Consider the following 17,360-nt stretch of genomic DNA (forward strand, 5'->3'; position numbering starts at 1 on the left):
TTGTATACTCTTGTGTGTTTCTATTGTTTATCTTTTGCTTAACAAATCCCATGTATTGCACGGGTCCCCGCTAGTACTATATTTATAAAGCAAGGTTTTTCATGTTACATGGACTCTTGGACTCTCTTTTGCCTAACCCCTTCATACATTCTCCTTAATTCTCTCTCCCTTTCCTCTCCCACTACTTGGATGATACTTAGCCCATTCAACAAAGACTCACCCTACAATCAAAACACTACTAAATGATATTTTCATCTTTTGGTGCATATATTTCTTGCAGTAACTATGTGCAACTTGCTACATTGGGCCACATAATGGGGGTAGCCCATCCTGGAAGGTTTTTAAAACTGAACCGGATAGGAAACCATTCTAGGGTCTAGTTCCCGGGTAAAATGGTCTAACCATTTGAACCGAACGGACGACCCATTCTGACAAAAAATAATAAAAAAGTATAAGTGACCAAAAACTGTTGTCGGGTCAATGGTTCAACTACCCAAGTCAATGGTTTGCTGACCAAATCAACGGTTTTTGGACAAAAGCGATTCTGGGCTGAAACAAAACCAATCAAATGACCGGTTCCCAGTTTTTCTGATATGGTCCAATTTTGAAAAGATTGCCCAAAAAAACCACCCCTCCCCTAACCTTTACCGGTAGTGGGATTCGATTCCAAGTATCGGTCAAAATAAACCACAGAACCAACAACCTAACAACGAGCCCCCACTAATTAGTAAAAGTTCTAAGGGGATTCAAAACCTAAAAGTTGATAATGTCAAATTATATTTTTTGGACTTCACAATAAATGCAAACCTAGTATCTATGATCCAAAGTCCACATTTGTTGACCACAATACATTGTTGTCCATAATAAATGTTTTGAACCTCCCATATATGATAATATAAAATACAAGAAATATTCCTAATGTGTAGTTTCCTAGTTGATATCAAAGTTATTAGACTTGGACGGTTAGACCCAAGGGTGTTAGCGGTATTTGAAATCTGATTTTGAATTTGAGATTCAACATAATCGAATTGAATTGGGATAATTCGAATATTATAATCAGTCAAATTTGGATATGATTTGATTCGATTCAATAAATATTTGAACTTAACTAATTATTTAATTTTTATATAATATATAAAATATTTAAATGTTTTATATAATTTATATATTTATATAAATAAAATACTTATTTTATATATTTATTAATTACTTAAAATAATTAATCCATCAAATTCAAATTGAATCTAATATTCAAATATTTAATCAAATTCGAATTCGGATATTGTTTGATTCAATTCGAATTCGATCCATTTACACCAACTAGATAGTATGGGTGATCATGAAAAACCGAAAACCTGGACCAGCAAAACCAAACCAAAAATTTTGGTTAATTGAATCAATAGGTTTGATTTCAATTCAATATTTTCAAAAAACTGAAGGTACCGATTTGATTTTGGCTAACCAATACAAAAAAACCAATGGTTAATTCTAGTTGATGATAATGATAGTAATAATATATCCAATTTTTTTTTATAAATATGTATTTTTATTGTTTATATGTTTTTTGTTTTTTTACTATTAATCAAATGCATATTGCGAAATCTAAATCTGATTATATAAACACCTCATCTAAATATGTTGTAATCGGATCAAGTTGTGAAATTTCAAGTATCATTGATGGGTCTACTTGCTTGGCTAAATTCTTATTTTTTATAATGTTTTATCTTTTTGATGTTTTTCCTGTTCATTTATCAAGTAAATGTAAGATTTAAATAGAAGGAATTGAATGAGGTGAAAAGTAGTAGTTCAATTTACAATTTAAACCTCACAATTAAATAGGGACTAAATTCAAAAATGAGCATTTTAGTCAAAAGAAAGTTCTACAATCTTATTTATATTTTTAATAGTAGTGTAAATATAGAATTATAGATGTGTTTACTTTTTTTATAATTTTTTTTTGTATTTTTATGTAAAAATAATTCTGATACGTCACACTTACTTTTTTTGTTTAATATGATAATTAATTAATATTATACATGTGCCTCAATTTTTTTACAACATTTATGTATTTTCATATTTTATTAATTTTTATTATTTATTTATGACATTAAATGTTAACACATTTGACCACCCAAAAGTTGAACTATATTGATCTTTGCAAATATTAAAATAATTTCATTTTTGGTTGTTCTAAAGTAGGTATTTCATTTTCATTATTAATAAAAATAATCATTTTTATTACACTTATTTTTTAATTTGATTAATAAAAATATCATAAATGTGTCTATTTTTTCTACATTTTTGTAATTTTTTATTTTTATTTCTATTTTAAAAATTTTACTACCTAACTCTGACTTTATAGGTTTATCAATTTGATTCGGATGGTTGAATTGCTTAGCCACCTCTTGGATAAAGAATGGTTTTATTTTTTAGCCAGTTTTAAAAGTATGGGTTTATATTGTTAAAAATATTAACTTATTGGTGAAAAATAACTTAAATGGAGAATTTTATAAGAGAAAATGATAGTTAATACCTTTAAGTATAAGAGGATTAAATGAGCTGAAAAGTAATAATTGAAGTTACATTTTCAACCCTTACAATTAGAGATATAATAAATAAACAAATATGCGCATTTTAGAAGCCATCAAAAGTTGGCATTAAATTTGTAATAAAATGACTCATACCCTTTATCAAACAAAGAAATAGAGGGTAATTTTAGTCCAAAAAATTCTACTTTGCATCTGCACTTTTATATATAGTATAAATCTTTTTTCTTTTACTTAGTTATCAAAAAAAAAATTTAAGATTTAAATAGAGGGAATTGAATTAGGTGAAAAGTTGTAGTTCAATTTACAATTTAAACCTTACACTAAATTAAAAAAATGAGTATTTTAGTCAATGTTTTAAAAATCAGACCAGACTAGATGGTTGGACCGTTTGGCCTAGGAATTGGTCAGGTCATTGGTTTTGTTTTGACCCTAAACTGCTATTTTATAAAAAACTGTTGAAATGGTCAGGGAACTACTAATCCGGACGGTTTAACTATTAAAATGTAACGGTTCTCAGGTTGCTTTCAAACTAATTCTAATTTTTTATTTATTTTAATAATAAAAATTAGAAAATAAAAAAATGATAAAAGAAACTTTCATATATCAAAATCATGTTTGATTAATCTCAATGGCCAAAATTAGTTAGGGTTTTTAGTTATTCCATTTTTATTTTGACTTCTCTCATTTATGTGATTATTTTTAAGTTGTAATAACAAAAAATTGCAACTTCAATGAAGAAATTGAAAAATTGATGCAAGAGATGAGAGATTAAACATTAATCTTATATTAAAATCTAAGATACACCATATAATTTGGGATTTGAGAGAGTTAGAGAGATAGCAGCTTAATGATGAACAAAGAGATAGTCGCTGCTGATGATTCCTTCTTCTTATTATTAGGGCAAACAATTTTGCAACAATGCTCAATGAACATGGTGACAACCATCTTCGAAGACGCTTCCTTCTTCTTCTTCTTCTTCTCACTTCTTAACTTGAACCAGCCGCCTCATTCTCAAACTCTCACACTCCCCTCTCATAACAATGCATATATGTGGTGGACTTTAATCTAATCCTAACCTAAGGGTCAAAATAAAAAGTTATATTATATTTTACATCTTATTGATTTGACTCGCTTAAAGTGGATGGTTGAACCATTAACGAAAGTCAAAGTGGTTCCATTTTTGGGTCGATTTTTAAAACCTTGATTTTATTCAAAAGAAAGTTCCACAATTTTGTTTATATTTTTAATAGTAGTGTAAATACAGAATTATAGATGTGTTAAAAAATTCTATAATTTTTGTTTGTATTCTTGTGTGTAAAAATAATTATAATAAGTCACACTTACTTTTTTTTCGATATGATAAAGACATGACATTATACATGTGCTTGAATGTTTTTTTTTTGTAAAACTTATGTATCTTTATATTTTATTAATTTTTATTATTTGTTTATGGCATTAAAGGTTAAGGCATTTAACCCACAATTTGAATTATTTATTATTAATTTTATATTTCACTTTTGGTTAGTTATAAATTTCGTATTTCATTTTCATTATCAATAAAAATAATTCTTGTTTATTATACTTTTTTAATTTGATTAATAAAAATATCATTCATATGTCTATTTTTTTTACATTTTTTGTAATTTTCTATATTTATTTCTATTTTAATTTTTATTACCTAACTATGACTTCGTAGGTTAACCAATTTGATTGGATGGTTGAATTGTTTAGCCACTACTTGAATAAAGAATGATATTGTTTTTGAGTTAGTTTTAAAATATATGGGTGTTAAAAATATTGACATAAATCTAATTAGTAGCATTTATTAGTGAAAAATAACTTAAATATAGGATTTAATACCTTAAGTATAAGACTTAATGAGAGAGGATTAAATGAAGTGGAAAGTAATAATTGACATTGCATTTTCAACCCTTACAATTAGAGATGGATTAAATGCACAAACATGACCATTATAGTAGCCATTAAAGCTAACATTAAAATTATAATAAAATGACTTTTATACCCTTTCTCAAATAAAGAAATCGAGGGTAATTTTAGTCTAAAAAAATATTCACACTAGTAAGCGTGCACATTTAAATATGTATTTTTATAATGATAATAATATATAATTCTAGATGATGGTAATGATAATAATAATAATATATCCAAAAAAAATCTTTCACACTACATCCACACTTTTTGTGCTTTTTTTGCTTTTTATTACAAATATGTATTTTTATTTTTATTTCTATGTTTTTCTATACTTTTTGGTGTTTTTCTACAGTTTTTATTTTCTGATTTTGTTTTCCAATTTCTGTAGTTTATATAATTTAAAATTAATTTTTTATTTTCTTTGTAATTTCTATAGCTTTCAATATTTTTTGCAATTTATGTGCTTTTATGTATTTTATATTTGAAAATATTTTTGAACTTTTCTTTTTTTTCATGTCTTTTTAGTTAAAATATATATGTGCTTATTTTACATTTTTTTTGTAAAGGGTAAAATGGTAATCTAGTAACACCCATTAGTCTATTTATGGTCAAATTAATGGCATGAGGTTCCCTAGACGTTTTGAAAAGTTATGGTGTGTTAAAGAGAAATGCTGAAAAGGCATGGTGAATTTTAGACAATTTTCCTTTTTTTAATTTGATTAATAAAAGTATCATAAATGTGTCTAATTTTTTCTATATTTTTGTAATTTTCTATGTTTATTTCTATTTAAATTTTTTTTACCTAACTATGACTTCATAGGTTTATCAATTTGATTTGAATGGTTGAATTGCTTAGCCATCACTTGGATAAAGAATGTTTTTGTTTTTTAGCCAATCTTAAAGTATATGGGTATATTATTAAAAATATTGACATAAATCTAATTAGTACCATTCATTGGTGAAAAATAATTTAAATATAGGATTTAATAAGAGAATATAGGAATTAATACCTTTAAGCATAAAACTTAATGAAAGGAGATTAAATGAGGTGAAAAGTAATAATTGAAATTGCATTTTCAGCCCTTACAATTAGAGATGTAATAAATAGACAAATATGAACTTTTTAGTAGCCATCAAAATTTGGCATTAAAGCTGTAATAAAATGACTTTCATAACCTTTATCAAACAAAGAAATATAGGGTAATTTTAGTCCAAAAAAACTTCCACTATGCATCTACATTTTTATATACAATATAAGTCTTTTTTCTTTTGTTTATTTATCAAAAAAATGTAAGATTTAAATAGAGGGAATTGAATGAAGTGAAAAGTAGTAGTTCAATTTACAATTTAAACCTTGCAATTAAATAGGAATTAAATTAAAAATGAGTATTTTAGTCAATGTTTTAAAAATTGGACCAAACTAGATGGTTGAACCGTTTTGGACCAAGAATTGGTCAAGTCACTAGTTTCATTTTGGCCTTGAACCGCTATTTTACAAAAAAAGAGAGAAACGTTGAAATAGTCAGACAACTACTAATTCAGGCGGTTTAACTGTTAAAATGTTCAACCCGGTTAACGGTTCTCAAGTTGCATTCAAACTAATTCTATTTTTTTTTAAATAGAAATTAAAAAATAAAAAAAAAATGATAAATGAAACTTTCATATATCAAAATCTTGTTCGATTAATCTCAATGACCAAAATTAGTTAGGGTTTTTAGTTATTCCATTTTGATTTTGAGTTTTCTCGTTTCTGTGATTATTTTTAAGTTGTAATAACAAAAAAAATTGCAACTCCAATAAAGAAATTGAAAAATTGATGTAAGAGATGAGAGATCAAACACCGGTCTTATATTATAAACTAACATACACCAATGAATCAAATGATCTGGGATTTGATAGAGATTTAGAGAAATGGGAGAGATGTAAGAAAAGGGCAAGCGGTGCTTGCAACTCCATCTATGATAGAGGCACTCTGATACCCAAATGCCCTCCAATTCTAAGTTATGGGTGATTGTAAGAAATCGAAAAACCAAAAAACCAAACCAAAATCAATAATTCAAACCGAAAAAATCCAGTTAATCAAAATGGGTGGCTTCATATTTTATTTTACAATTTTTTGGTTTTGGGGTTCGATTTCTGTTAATGGAAGTATTTAATCAGAATCTATACTAGAGTCACTCCGATACCTAAATGTCATCCAATTATGCTCATGATAAACCGAAAAAACAAAAAACCAGTAATTTGAACCAAAAAAATTCGGTTAATCGAACTGGTTGATTTTGTATTTTATTTACAAAACTTGTGAAATTAAACGGTGAAAATCTCTCGTAGTTGGGAACATATATATATATATATATATCCTTTCAACCCAAGTCAGAAATCCCCCCTCTTCTTGTTTCAGTTTTGAAGCTATTTGACATAACTCTTCTGCGTATAGTGTCTCTACTTCTTTGCAGGGTGTGGCTGAGAAGTTGAGTGGTTTCGAGGTTGTTCTGATGTTTTTCCTCCATCATGTGACTCCTGGTCACCTTTCTAATAACTTCGTTTTTCTTTTAATATTTTTTTTTACTTTATCTTCAAAAAGAAAGTGATTGAATGATAACTAAATTACCTTCAACTTTGGAAAATCCTTTCTTTGAACATGAACATCCTGACATGTAGATCTTCATCAAGCTTCAATATTATTTACAAAAAAGAGGTCCATAGCTCACAAGCTATTGAACAATTACACCTTTAATCTCATCAAACCCAAGAAAGGTGGTCCAAGCAGCGGTTTAATCCAGTGGTGGCAATAAGGGAGTAATAAATGCTGTGGAGCATCCATTATGCTATAACTTACAATTGAAATTTAACCTTCTTCAAATACTAGATATTTTTATGCTTGTATCCTCTAGCCCAGATAAGGTGACTGAGAAAATTCAGTGTGTTTAACCCTGCCAGAACCCAAAAGAAATAATCAAGGTGTCCATCATTCAAGTTAGCAGGTATCCAACCAGCCCTTCCTTCTCGTGTAGTAAAATAAGTCACTAATGTAGTAGCAAGAGAACTCAAGTAATTTACCTAAAGACATTGTAAGCAAGAAAAATGCATTACATGTACTTTTCATGGTATTAGGTGCCTCATAATTGAAGAACTCGATTTGTCCAACAAAACTGAAGACCTCCGAGACACCAAAAATAAAATATTGGGGAAGCTGCCATGCTATGCTCATGGTTTTGCCAACCCTTACACATTCCAACCTTTTTGCTTCCACCAATGCAACTGTGCACATGCCGAACATCATCAGTAGAAAACCGATCCCCATTCGTTGTAGCCATGAAATCCCATGTCCATTTTCTATAAATTTCTTCCCAATGTTAACAAGAAGTGTGTCATAGATAAAAACCCATAAGATGACAATAAGAGTTTCAAAGGCAAAGAGAGAGGCAGGTGGAAATGAGAAGCATCCAATCTTTGTTTCCATTGTGTTGCCTTGTTCAATGAATGTGGTGCTCATTTGAGCATAGGAAACTGAATAAATAACGCCTCCCACCCAAATTGGGAGTAAACGGAGAAGAATCTTTAGCTCCTCCACCTGAGTCACACTGCATAGTCTCCAGGGACTTGGAGAATCAGTACTCCTTGCATCTGATTCTGATATTGTAGCAGCTCTGTCCAAAAATCTGGAAAGGCATTGCATTATCTTTATAGTTTTTACGTAAGAAACCCATGAACTTAAATACATGCTCATGAGCAATTTGTGTTTTAATTGTATGTAGTTGTCAACCATTAGAATCTTGGAGTTAATTAGATTCTATAAGTTTGATGTAAGAGTGAAAAGAAGGATAAGGTACCTGAAGTCATTACTATGAACTAATTTCCAGCTTTCCTTGACAATCAAGTTATTAAGTGGAACCTCATATAGATGACTGTTATCAGTGGGGACTTCTATGCTTGTCTTCCTCAGAGCTGCAACCAGAACTTGGAGAATTCTTTTGAGGGGACTCCCACCTGGTCTTTGTAACCTATAAATCGGTGTCCCATATAGAAAGGCTCCTAGTGCTAGGGCCACAAAGAGTGCAGAAATGCCGAATCCAAGTGCCCAATCAATATTCTCTTCGACCCAAACTAAAATTGTGCTTGAAATAAGAGAACCAAAGCAAATAGAGAAGTAAAACCAATTGAAGAAGGATTTTTTCTTTTCTAATTCATCTGAATTTCGATCCTCAAATTGGTCTGCACCTAAGGGCAGAAGAGACGAGTAAATTCCTCCCTTTCCAAAGGCAATGAGATATAAACCAGAGAAGAGCACTAGCTTTTGAGCTTCAATTACAGAGGGACAGTGATTTCCTTTACAAAAAATAGGCTTCAACAATGAAAATGCAGCAGAGAGAGTGATTGTTAGCATCCCCTGTTTAAAGACATGAAAGAAAAAGAAATGTAATCATACCCCCACACCCAAAGGGAAACAGAAATTTAGTGCATTTTTTGGAAATTAATCAGGAAAGAAGTTAGCAACCTATAATTGCCTTCATTCACATGGAGGTGTGCACATGTATCTGTTTAAGTAAATTACTAGCTAGATTGACTTAATAGGGCATGAACACCATAGAAAATTCAAGAATTGAGCTGCATATAGAGAATCTAAGTCAAGCATACAAGAAAATAGACCAATGTGAAGACCAAAATGGTTTTGTATCTGCCCCAGTAGGAATCAGTTATAAGAGCTCCCAATAAGGATGAAAGATAGCCAGTTCCATTCCAAGTGGTGATGCTTGTTGCAACTGATGCATTGCTTTGACGCAAGACCTTGCTAAGGTAAACAGCCAGATTTGTAGCAATGCCAAAATAACCAGGGCCTCCAAGCATTCCACTCCTGTCAATTCAACAATATCATCAATATGATAAGCATTCAACACGAGCATTTACTATTTCTTGTTTATTTTTTGATGGGTCCAATCTTCATTCTTCTTAACAGATAGAGAAAATAAAATGCAAGAAGTAACATAGACCTCTAATTGATAGGACGATCTATAGTCATAGAGAACTTGTTCTAGACTATTCCCCTCGCAAACATTGCAATTTCTGTTTGGACTCCCTAGTCCACTTGCAAAGAAACACCAATTTTCTCCATGTTTATTTAAAACTTGAAAAATTTCAAGTTAAGTCTGGACATGCCACAAAATACAATCCAAACAAGAATAGCCAGACAAACCGTGGAAATAAGATAATGAAGAAACTTTCCCACTCTCTGATAGATAGTAATTGGAAAATACTGGAAAATCACTGAAGCCCCATTTACAAACCAATGCCCCACCCCCTGTTAGAAAGAAAAAGAAAGGTGTGGAAGGCGTACGCGTGGAGGTGAGGCACTCCCAAAATGCCCTGAGGCGTATGCCAGAGGCGCTGACATCTCTGAGGCGTATGCCTCTTGTGCTTTTTTCATGAGGCGTGCTAAAGGTGTACGCCTAATGCACCTCATGCACATCCCATATAAAAAGACAAAAAAAAAGGAAAGAAAAAGAAAGGAAAATAAAGGGAAGGAAAAGAAAAAGAAAGAGAAGAAAAAAAGAGAAAAGAAAAGGGAAGGAAAGAAAACATAAGGGGAAAGAAAGAAAGATTTTTATTAAAAATAAAGAAAAAATGAAATTTCCCCTTCCTCTTCATCCTCCTCCTAGCCCCCCTCCTCTTAAGGAAAGTTATGCCTCCTTGTGTTCGGGAGGCCTACGCCTCTTGCATTCTGAACTACTCGTCACACCTCTAGGTAGTGGAACGCCTCGCATCACGCCTTCTTGTTTTAAAACATCGAGAGAAACTTGAAATCAAGCTTACACGTTCAAATTGCTTATTCTTTTTTATTCGGCAAACGCTTACAGATTGAAGAAAACTTATTCAGAGCCCCCAGTTGCAACAATAACCTTGTATAAATCTTGAAAAGTCATGGTCCATTTTATCCTCTATTGCTAGCTTATTGAGGTTTAGGGCTTAAGGCTTATTAAAATTTATAACAAGAAGCTCTAAGTCATGTCTCACGTTTCAATATATGCACTTCAATTGATCGAACAACAAATCAGCAAAAATTTTAAGCTGTTAGCATGACTCCCTATAGTTACTTCAAAATAATTGATACGGTTCGGCTAACTAAAAAGAATGATGCCAAACATATACTCGATAAATATATATATATATATCTTACCCAGAATTACGGCAGAAGCTCTTGAACCTCCAGTCTTGTGCCTAAGTGCCGGTTTTCCCTCAATATCCACTGATCCATCCTCCGTTTGTTCTAAGTTCAGTATCTCCTTCAACCATAAATTCAATAAATAAATAAATAAAGCAAGAAAGGGGGAAGGATAGCCGAGAAATAATTCCTACTCAAGAGAGGTGCTTTTCTCCTAATCAAGAAAAACCCATCAGCTTCATCTGATGAAAGAAAGAAAGTTGGTTTTCAGCTGGACGAATGTTGTGGCAAATCCAACTGTACCTTCAAATGGATTAGCTCCATCTCCATGCCAAATCGACGTTTTAGTCCTTGGCCACAAAGCAGAGGGTAACGATGACATGGACTGGTATGAACAAAATATTTTGGAAGAACTTAAAGTTTTACTATTACCTTTTTGTTCAGCGAAGGAGTGGTTTCTCCTGTCTCCGACGAATCCAGATGAACTAAAATTTCATCCATGGAAGAACCTCTTTCTCTATGCAATCCCAGCCAACCCAGACCATTAAAGATCCGGCTTTGTCCGGCAACACAGTCACACAGAACGCTTCCTGGGCGCAGTATAAGCTTTGGGTGCAATGAATGGCCAAAGGGTATGGTAGATTCCTTACCGAAAAGTCCAAAACCAAAAGGAGGGGTGGAGCCAGGAGTGATCAAATGTTTTTTGAACTGTTTGTACTTTGTGCAGAGAAATGGTGGATTGGCACACTGAAGATAAGAGACATTACGTTCACAACTGAACCATTCACCGGGACCCACGTCGGCCCATGCTGATGAAATTAAAGATACCATTGTTTGTGAAATGGGGGAATGATTGGAATATTCGAACGATGGCAAAGCCATTATTTGATTATTGTCAATGGATGAAGAATTATTGATGGGAAGTAGGCAGGTATTCTTCCTCTAATTTTTTTAAGGCCCAACCTGACGTGGAATCCCAAGTCCCAACATAAAAAATAAAATAAAATAAAATCATGTGGGCCCAACCTGATTTGGCGTTTGGTTCTGGAGATGGAATTATCCAGCCACTTGCATATATATATATATGGAATATCTTTTCATAAATAAAAAAAATATATAATAATTGCAAGTGGCTGTAAATAGGGTTTGACTTGACTTATGAGCACCATTTTGTAAATTACATGAACTGACTGACTGATTCACCAGAGCCCAGCTTCAAACAGCCTCGCATGTCCATGAAATAAAGTATATCAATACGAAGATATTCTCAATGAATGGTTGTAAAGAGTGTTTGAACGGCTATTGCACTAACTGAAGTTAATCTCGACTCAGCAGGCTGTGGAATTAATTAATACCACTTCACACCAATCACAAAAATACATATTATTTATTATTATCATCATCAGAATTGACACATTTTACATGTATGGAAATAGAAAAAGAATTTCTTTTGGAATTGTAGGGGATTAGAATTGAATTTATTCCTACAAAGGAAACTGAATCGGTCGTGTTGTGTTTCAATAGCCCCAACTTCTAAAAGAGTTGGAAAACAATACAAAGAGGAGAGAGAATAAGGTGACATGCTCATTTAACAATGCTAACAAAAATATCATTATCAAAATAAATTAGTGTCCGACAAGGGGGGCACTGGTGGTGGAGGAAGAAAAGAGAAAAATAATCATATTTAGCTAGAAATGCAGGGGATTGAACCCTGTACCTCTCGCATGCAAAACAAGTGCTTTACCATTTGAATTACATCCTCTTTTATTTATATTAAATAAATTGTTATATGTAATTTTAAGTAGGCATAATTCAAAAATAAGTGTGACAAATAAGAATGGTTTTTATAGATCATTCTTATTTAAAATAAATGTGACATACTCATTTAACACTGCTAACGAAAATATCTTTGTCAAAACACGGGCACCAGTGGAGGAAGAAAAAAGAAAAAAAAAAAAAATCATGTTTAGCTGGAGATGCAAGGGATCACCCTATAATTCTCGCATGCAAAACAAGCACTCTACCATTTGAACTATATCCCTTTTCATTTATATTAAATAAATCGATATATGTAATTTTAAATAGACATAAACTGCTACTCACAAAAAAACATTTTTTTATGAATGACAAGGGAGATGTTCTCAATCTACAACTGTAATGTTTCATGGGTGGGGATGTGAGAACAGGGTGTGGATAGCAGATCTAAGCCCTTTTATGAAGTGCTAAGGTATTGCCTAAGGATAGTCAATTAGGGCGGTCAGTTCCTGGGCTTACAAAAGAACAAAAGAAGTCCTATATGGGAGGTACAAGTCTGGTTGGGTTAGCTTTGGTCGAGGTCAATCTTAATCCAACCCAAGTTGTTGAACCCCCAATCCAATTCTTCAGGTTGGACTCTGGTTGGCTAGGTTAGAGACCTCCATTTTGGTTTCTGAGCAGTGGTTTTATTCTTCTAAACATTGATGTGGGTCTTAACCTGTGATGAAAAGGACAAAAAAAAATTGTGAAATGGTTAAAGTAAGCAAAGAATTCAGATAAGAATACATGTGCAGTTTCAGTGGGTAACTTATAAAGTCTATGATAGTGTGTCCAATCTTGTCTATCAACTAACATGCTCAATGCTAGAAAAGGGTTGTGTAGGAAATGCATATATATGACATAGGATTTCAGCTTCATTTACCTTGTGAATTAAAGGATTCAATGAGGAAGATTCCAAAGCCCCCAGCAATAGCTATATCAAATAGGTTTCTTCTCATTTGTTTCATTCATAGAGTAATTTTGTAACAAGTTTTAGGCTCAGTTTGGTTCGTAGTCAGAATCGGAATCGAAATGGTCCATTCCCATAGTCTATTTGGTTCAGATAGGAATGGGAATGGGAATTAAAATCAACAGGAATGAGATTTAATTTCCAAGGGAGGGGTAGGGAGTGGCCATTCCCTCAAATGGGAGAATGCCATTCCAACAGGAATGGGAATGGAATTCCGATTCCGCCCAACTAAACAGTTGAAATCGAAATAGCCCATTCCGATTCTGATTCCAAACCTCTATTCCTGTAATTCAAATGGGGCCTTAGGTTGACATTTCACCTCTAAGCCCAAAATGGTTCAGAATATTCATCTGATTGGATTGAACCTAGTCCATCGATAATGAATTCATATTGGACTGGACTGGACCGGATTATGTCAAATCAAGTCTAATTAACTACTGTGTTCCCAAAGGAACCTACCCTAAATTGCTGTCTTATATATCATTGATTGATTTTGCTCATATTCCCCTTCTAATGTCAGTCCCTGGAAAATAGAAGAGCAATTTAGTGTCTGAACAGCACAATAAGCCAAAATGGGTCAATTTGATTCAACTTTGCGTCGTTTGTTAATTTGAACTAACCTCAAATCAAATGTTGTGGACAAAAACTTAATACTTTAAAGAGAATATTCCACTGGCATAAAAAATATATATTTCGCTTAAAATGTTGACCTATTACAAAAGGGGAAAAAGAAAAAGAAGAAGACCACACATGGAATTTGCACAATTTCAAGAGGGAGCAAGTCATTGAAGAGTTCACATCTGCGCCGCCCAACAGTATCTCACAGCACATTCCCGCCGTCAATTGGGAACATCTCTCGATGATAGTATCACTCGTCATTGAATCATAAAAGCAATTCAAAACCTTGAATGGAGATGCAGGGTATCGAACCCTGTACCTCTCGCATGCAAAGCGAGCGCTCTACCATTTGAGCTACATCCCCTATTTAATTCAAGTTTTGTATTTAATTAATCTATCGATTCCACGTTTCAAAACTGAGTTTAGAAACAACCCTTTTTTTTTCTTTTTTTTTTTTTTCGTTTTTTCCGCTAGCTAGGATAGGAGAAGGAAGGAGGGGAAAAGGTTGCAAGGAGATTGAAAGGGCTTTAATGGAGTTTGAGGGCAAAGCTTATGCACAGGATATGGAATGCTTGAGGATAGCTTCAAGTCTCCCCTATTTATAGAGAAAGACCTCCAAACCAAATAGGTTCCTCAAAGAGAAAAAATTTGTTAGTCGGTTATTCTGAGACATAAGACTCAAAAGTAGGGTTTCACCATGTGTGTCATCATGGGTGATGTCCCTTGATCTCTCAAGGTTGGCATGTGAGCACAAGCTCAACTACAGCCTTGCTCCTAGAAGCCCCTTTGCCTTAGACACTCAGTTGAAGTGTTGACATATTGTTTGTTGGGTTATTGTGTTGCAACACCCAAGCAATGGGTTGTCGCAGGCTTATTTGAGGCGTCCCAATATCAGTGATGCTGATTGCTGATATATTTAAGTTGTGGAATGGGTGATGTCTTGGATTAGGCCCGATTGTGCTGCACTAAGTTTCAAGAGAAAAATAGTTACAAATTCATCCCATTATGCCCATTACCACTTGCAAAAGAAGCCAATTACCAAGTATATATTAATCATATTTAGTAAAATGTAATGCTTATGATAATGGGGGACGAATGTGAACAACTGCTGCTGTCGTCTAAGGTCTTCTATATCGGTGTATACTTCACAAGTAAGAAGTTACTAAATTAACACACAAAGTTAGCTCATCTTCTATCCGTTGAGATCCTTTCTAGAGTAAGATCATCAATTGGTAATGTGTTAGGAAAGAAATTTACTTGGTTGAGAGAGGAAACTTTAATTTAGCTCCATTTTTGAAACTTTTAACTCATGTTGTTCAGAGAAGTGTTTTAAAAATCAATTTGGAGGCTGAACCGTTTTTATCTTTAGATCACAGGTTGCCGGTTCAACCGTTCAGGTCGAATGGGTCAACCGTGCCATGTCAATGTTTATATATTTTAAGTATATGTATTATTTTATATTTAATTTATATTTTTAATTTTTTTTATGCATAAAAATGTTAAAGATTGCAATTTGAGACCAAAAATAGACTTTTTTCACAAAAATAGCAAGACAAGGCATCAAAAGTTACTCAAAATCAAAATAATCACCTCAATTTGAAAATCGAAGTATAAAATTATGGCCTTATAAAATTTGCATACACAGTTAGTATGCAACTTGCAATCCAATGACTAGGTCACCGGTTTAACGATTCAACCATCTGAGTCGAGGATTTTATTGACTTTTCAATAATCTTTGGGGCAACACCGGGTTTTATAAGAACCGAAACGGTTCAACCGTCGAAATCAATGGCAGGTTAAAAAGAGGTAAGCTAATAACAGTGTCTAAGTGATCAACAGCAATGATAAGAGCTTGTACTGCATTAGGCCGTCCAGCACTTTGGTACAATTTACATATTATTTCAAAGAATAACATATGGGAGCAAAAAAGTACAGCAACGCCCATGTTTGTCTTTTCGGTATTTGACAATGAACTTATACCTCCCTTGGTAGGCTGTCATTCTAACGATAGATGTTTTTATAATTGATATGTATGAGGGTAAAATACTTATACCTCCCTTGACATTTCTCAAATGTATTTATGCCTCCCCTCACCTTTAAAAGTTGCAAAGACCTCCCCTCATTTTTGGTGTAAAAGTTGCTTATTGACCCCTTCCGCTAATTCTAATGGATGGAGAGTAGAAAATTCCCAAACTACTCTTGTGTATTTATCAGAAAAGTTAAAGTTACATATTACTAAAATTACCCTTCTAGGATTATTCTGCCATCACTTGAAATACTTCCCACTTAGTTCCTATTTTCAAGTTCTGCCACCCAATTCAATATTCTCAAGGATTTTACAAAAACCCTGTGTTCAAACAAAGAATACCTACTTGTTGAAGGTGATTTCACACAATTTTCTGAGTTTACTTTGATCTTTTTTTTTTTTAGTTTTTAGAGGTAGCATTTTTTCATGCGTTAAATACATTGTTAACCTAAATGGTGTTTAGAAGCGTGGGCGCTTTTTGGGACCGATTTTCAAGAAAAAACGCACATGCTTCCAAGACCTGCTTTTTCACAAAAAAAAAAAACACTTTTGCCACGTAGGCAGTAAGCAACACTATGTTGTTTGGTAAGATGATTTTCATCACTGTATTTTATATATGTGCTGACAGGTAAGCACCACATAGGATACACATCAGTCAACCGTTGGGGGAACGGTTTGGCGTTTCATGCATCGGTGGGGTCCCGATTTTCGAGGCATGTTCAATTTTTTAATAATCGGCTGAACCAAATAATGAGATACATGGGCGTTTATTGAAACATCTATATGGATCCGATGTGGCACCGTTTTTTTGAAAAACGGCCACGGTTCCAAACATCCCCCTAAGCTTTTTGTGTTTTTTATTCTTGATTTTTCTTGATCTATTATTGTTTATATAGAAAATAGGGCGATTAAAAGGTATATATAGATTCTACTTAACAGATAATACCTTGTTTTGTTATTTGTTATATAGGCAACTTCACTGTTTGTTTAATACCTAGGTCTACTCGTACATGATGAGTCTTTTTTTCTTTTTTGTTGCAGAAAGTCTGATGGTACAGGAGTCTTCTTCTCTGTTAAAGAAAATTTTCTATATGTTTAATGCCTTTTAGTATTAAGATGCTTAGACTGTAGGAGACAGAGGCCCCTTACCCTATTGTTGTTCTATTGGTGTCAACTGTGAACACATTAATATATTCGGCATGCCAGTGGTCTCTCAACCAGTAGGTGTTTGATGATGGTCCTTAATCAGGGTCCATTGGCATAAAGACTGAAACAACCCCTTATAAGCAAAGAAAAGACACCCTGCAAGTT

The 17,360-nt window shown here is 33.0% G+C and overlaps 1 protein-coding gene and 1 non-coding gene across 4 annotated transcripts; both read right to left on the reverse strand.

The window, feature by feature from the left end:
• Positions 1-7,111: 7,111 nt before the first annotated feature.
• LOC104587257 (protein NRT1/ PTR FAMILY 8.3-like) lies at positions 7,112-11,312 on the reverse strand. Of its 3 annotated transcripts, XM_010244794.3 has the most exons (6): positions 11,074-11,312; positions 10,945-10,991; positions 10,657-10,762; positions 9,120-9,336; positions 8,315-8,871; positions 7,112-8,143 (listed from the first exon to the last, which is right to left on the reverse strand). In XM_010244794.3, the coding sequence occupies exons 4-6, from the start codon at positions 9,327-9,329 to the stop codon at positions 7,459-7,461; spliced, it is 1,452 nt and encodes a 483-aa protein (XP_010243096.1). In that variant the 5' UTR covers positions 9,330-9,336; positions 10,657-10,762; positions 10,945-10,991; positions 11,074-11,312; the 3' UTR covers positions 7,112-7,458. The 3 variants fall into 3 exon arrangements, with proteins under 3 accessions (XP_010243096.1, XP_010243097.1, XP_010243095.1); XM_010244795.3 differs by lacking the exon at positions 10,945-10,991 and having other exon boundaries at positions 8,980-9,336; positions 11,074-11,307; XM_010244793.3 differs by lacking the exon at positions 10,945-10,991 and having other exon boundaries at positions 11,074-11,306.
• A 3,002-nt stretch (positions 11,313-14,314) lies between these two features.
• Positions 14,315-14,387, reverse strand: TRNAA-UGC (transfer RNA alanine (anticodon UGC)). The gene has a single exon. It is a non-coding gene; the product is annotated as a tRNA-Ala (tRNA).
• Between the last annotated feature and the right edge of the window lie 2,973 nt (positions 14,388-17,360).

The sequence above is a fragment of the Nelumbo nucifera genome, chromosome 1, assembly GCF_055504915.1.
Source record: "Nelumbo nucifera cultivar China Antique chromosome 1, China Antique-T2T, whole genome shotgun sequence".
Taxonomy (NCBI): Eukaryota; Viridiplantae; Streptophyta; class Magnoliopsida; order Proteales; family Nelumbonaceae; genus Nelumbo; species Nelumbo nucifera.

Excerpts from the sequence above, each read along its gene's own strand:
- LOC104587257 (XM_010244794.3), bottom strand. The coding sequence starts at position 9,329 with ATGCTTGGAGGCCCTGGTTATTTTGGCATTGCTACAAATCTGGCTGTT. Across the intron at positions 8,872-9,119 it reads TCACATTGGTCTATTTTCTT|GGGATGCTAACAATCACTCT; the intron begins GTATGCTTGACT and ends GTCTTTAAACAG. Across the intron at positions 8,144-8,314 it reads GTTCATAGTAATGACTTCAG|ATTTTTGGACAGAGCTGCTA; the intron begins GTACCTTATCCT and ends ATGCCTTTCCAG.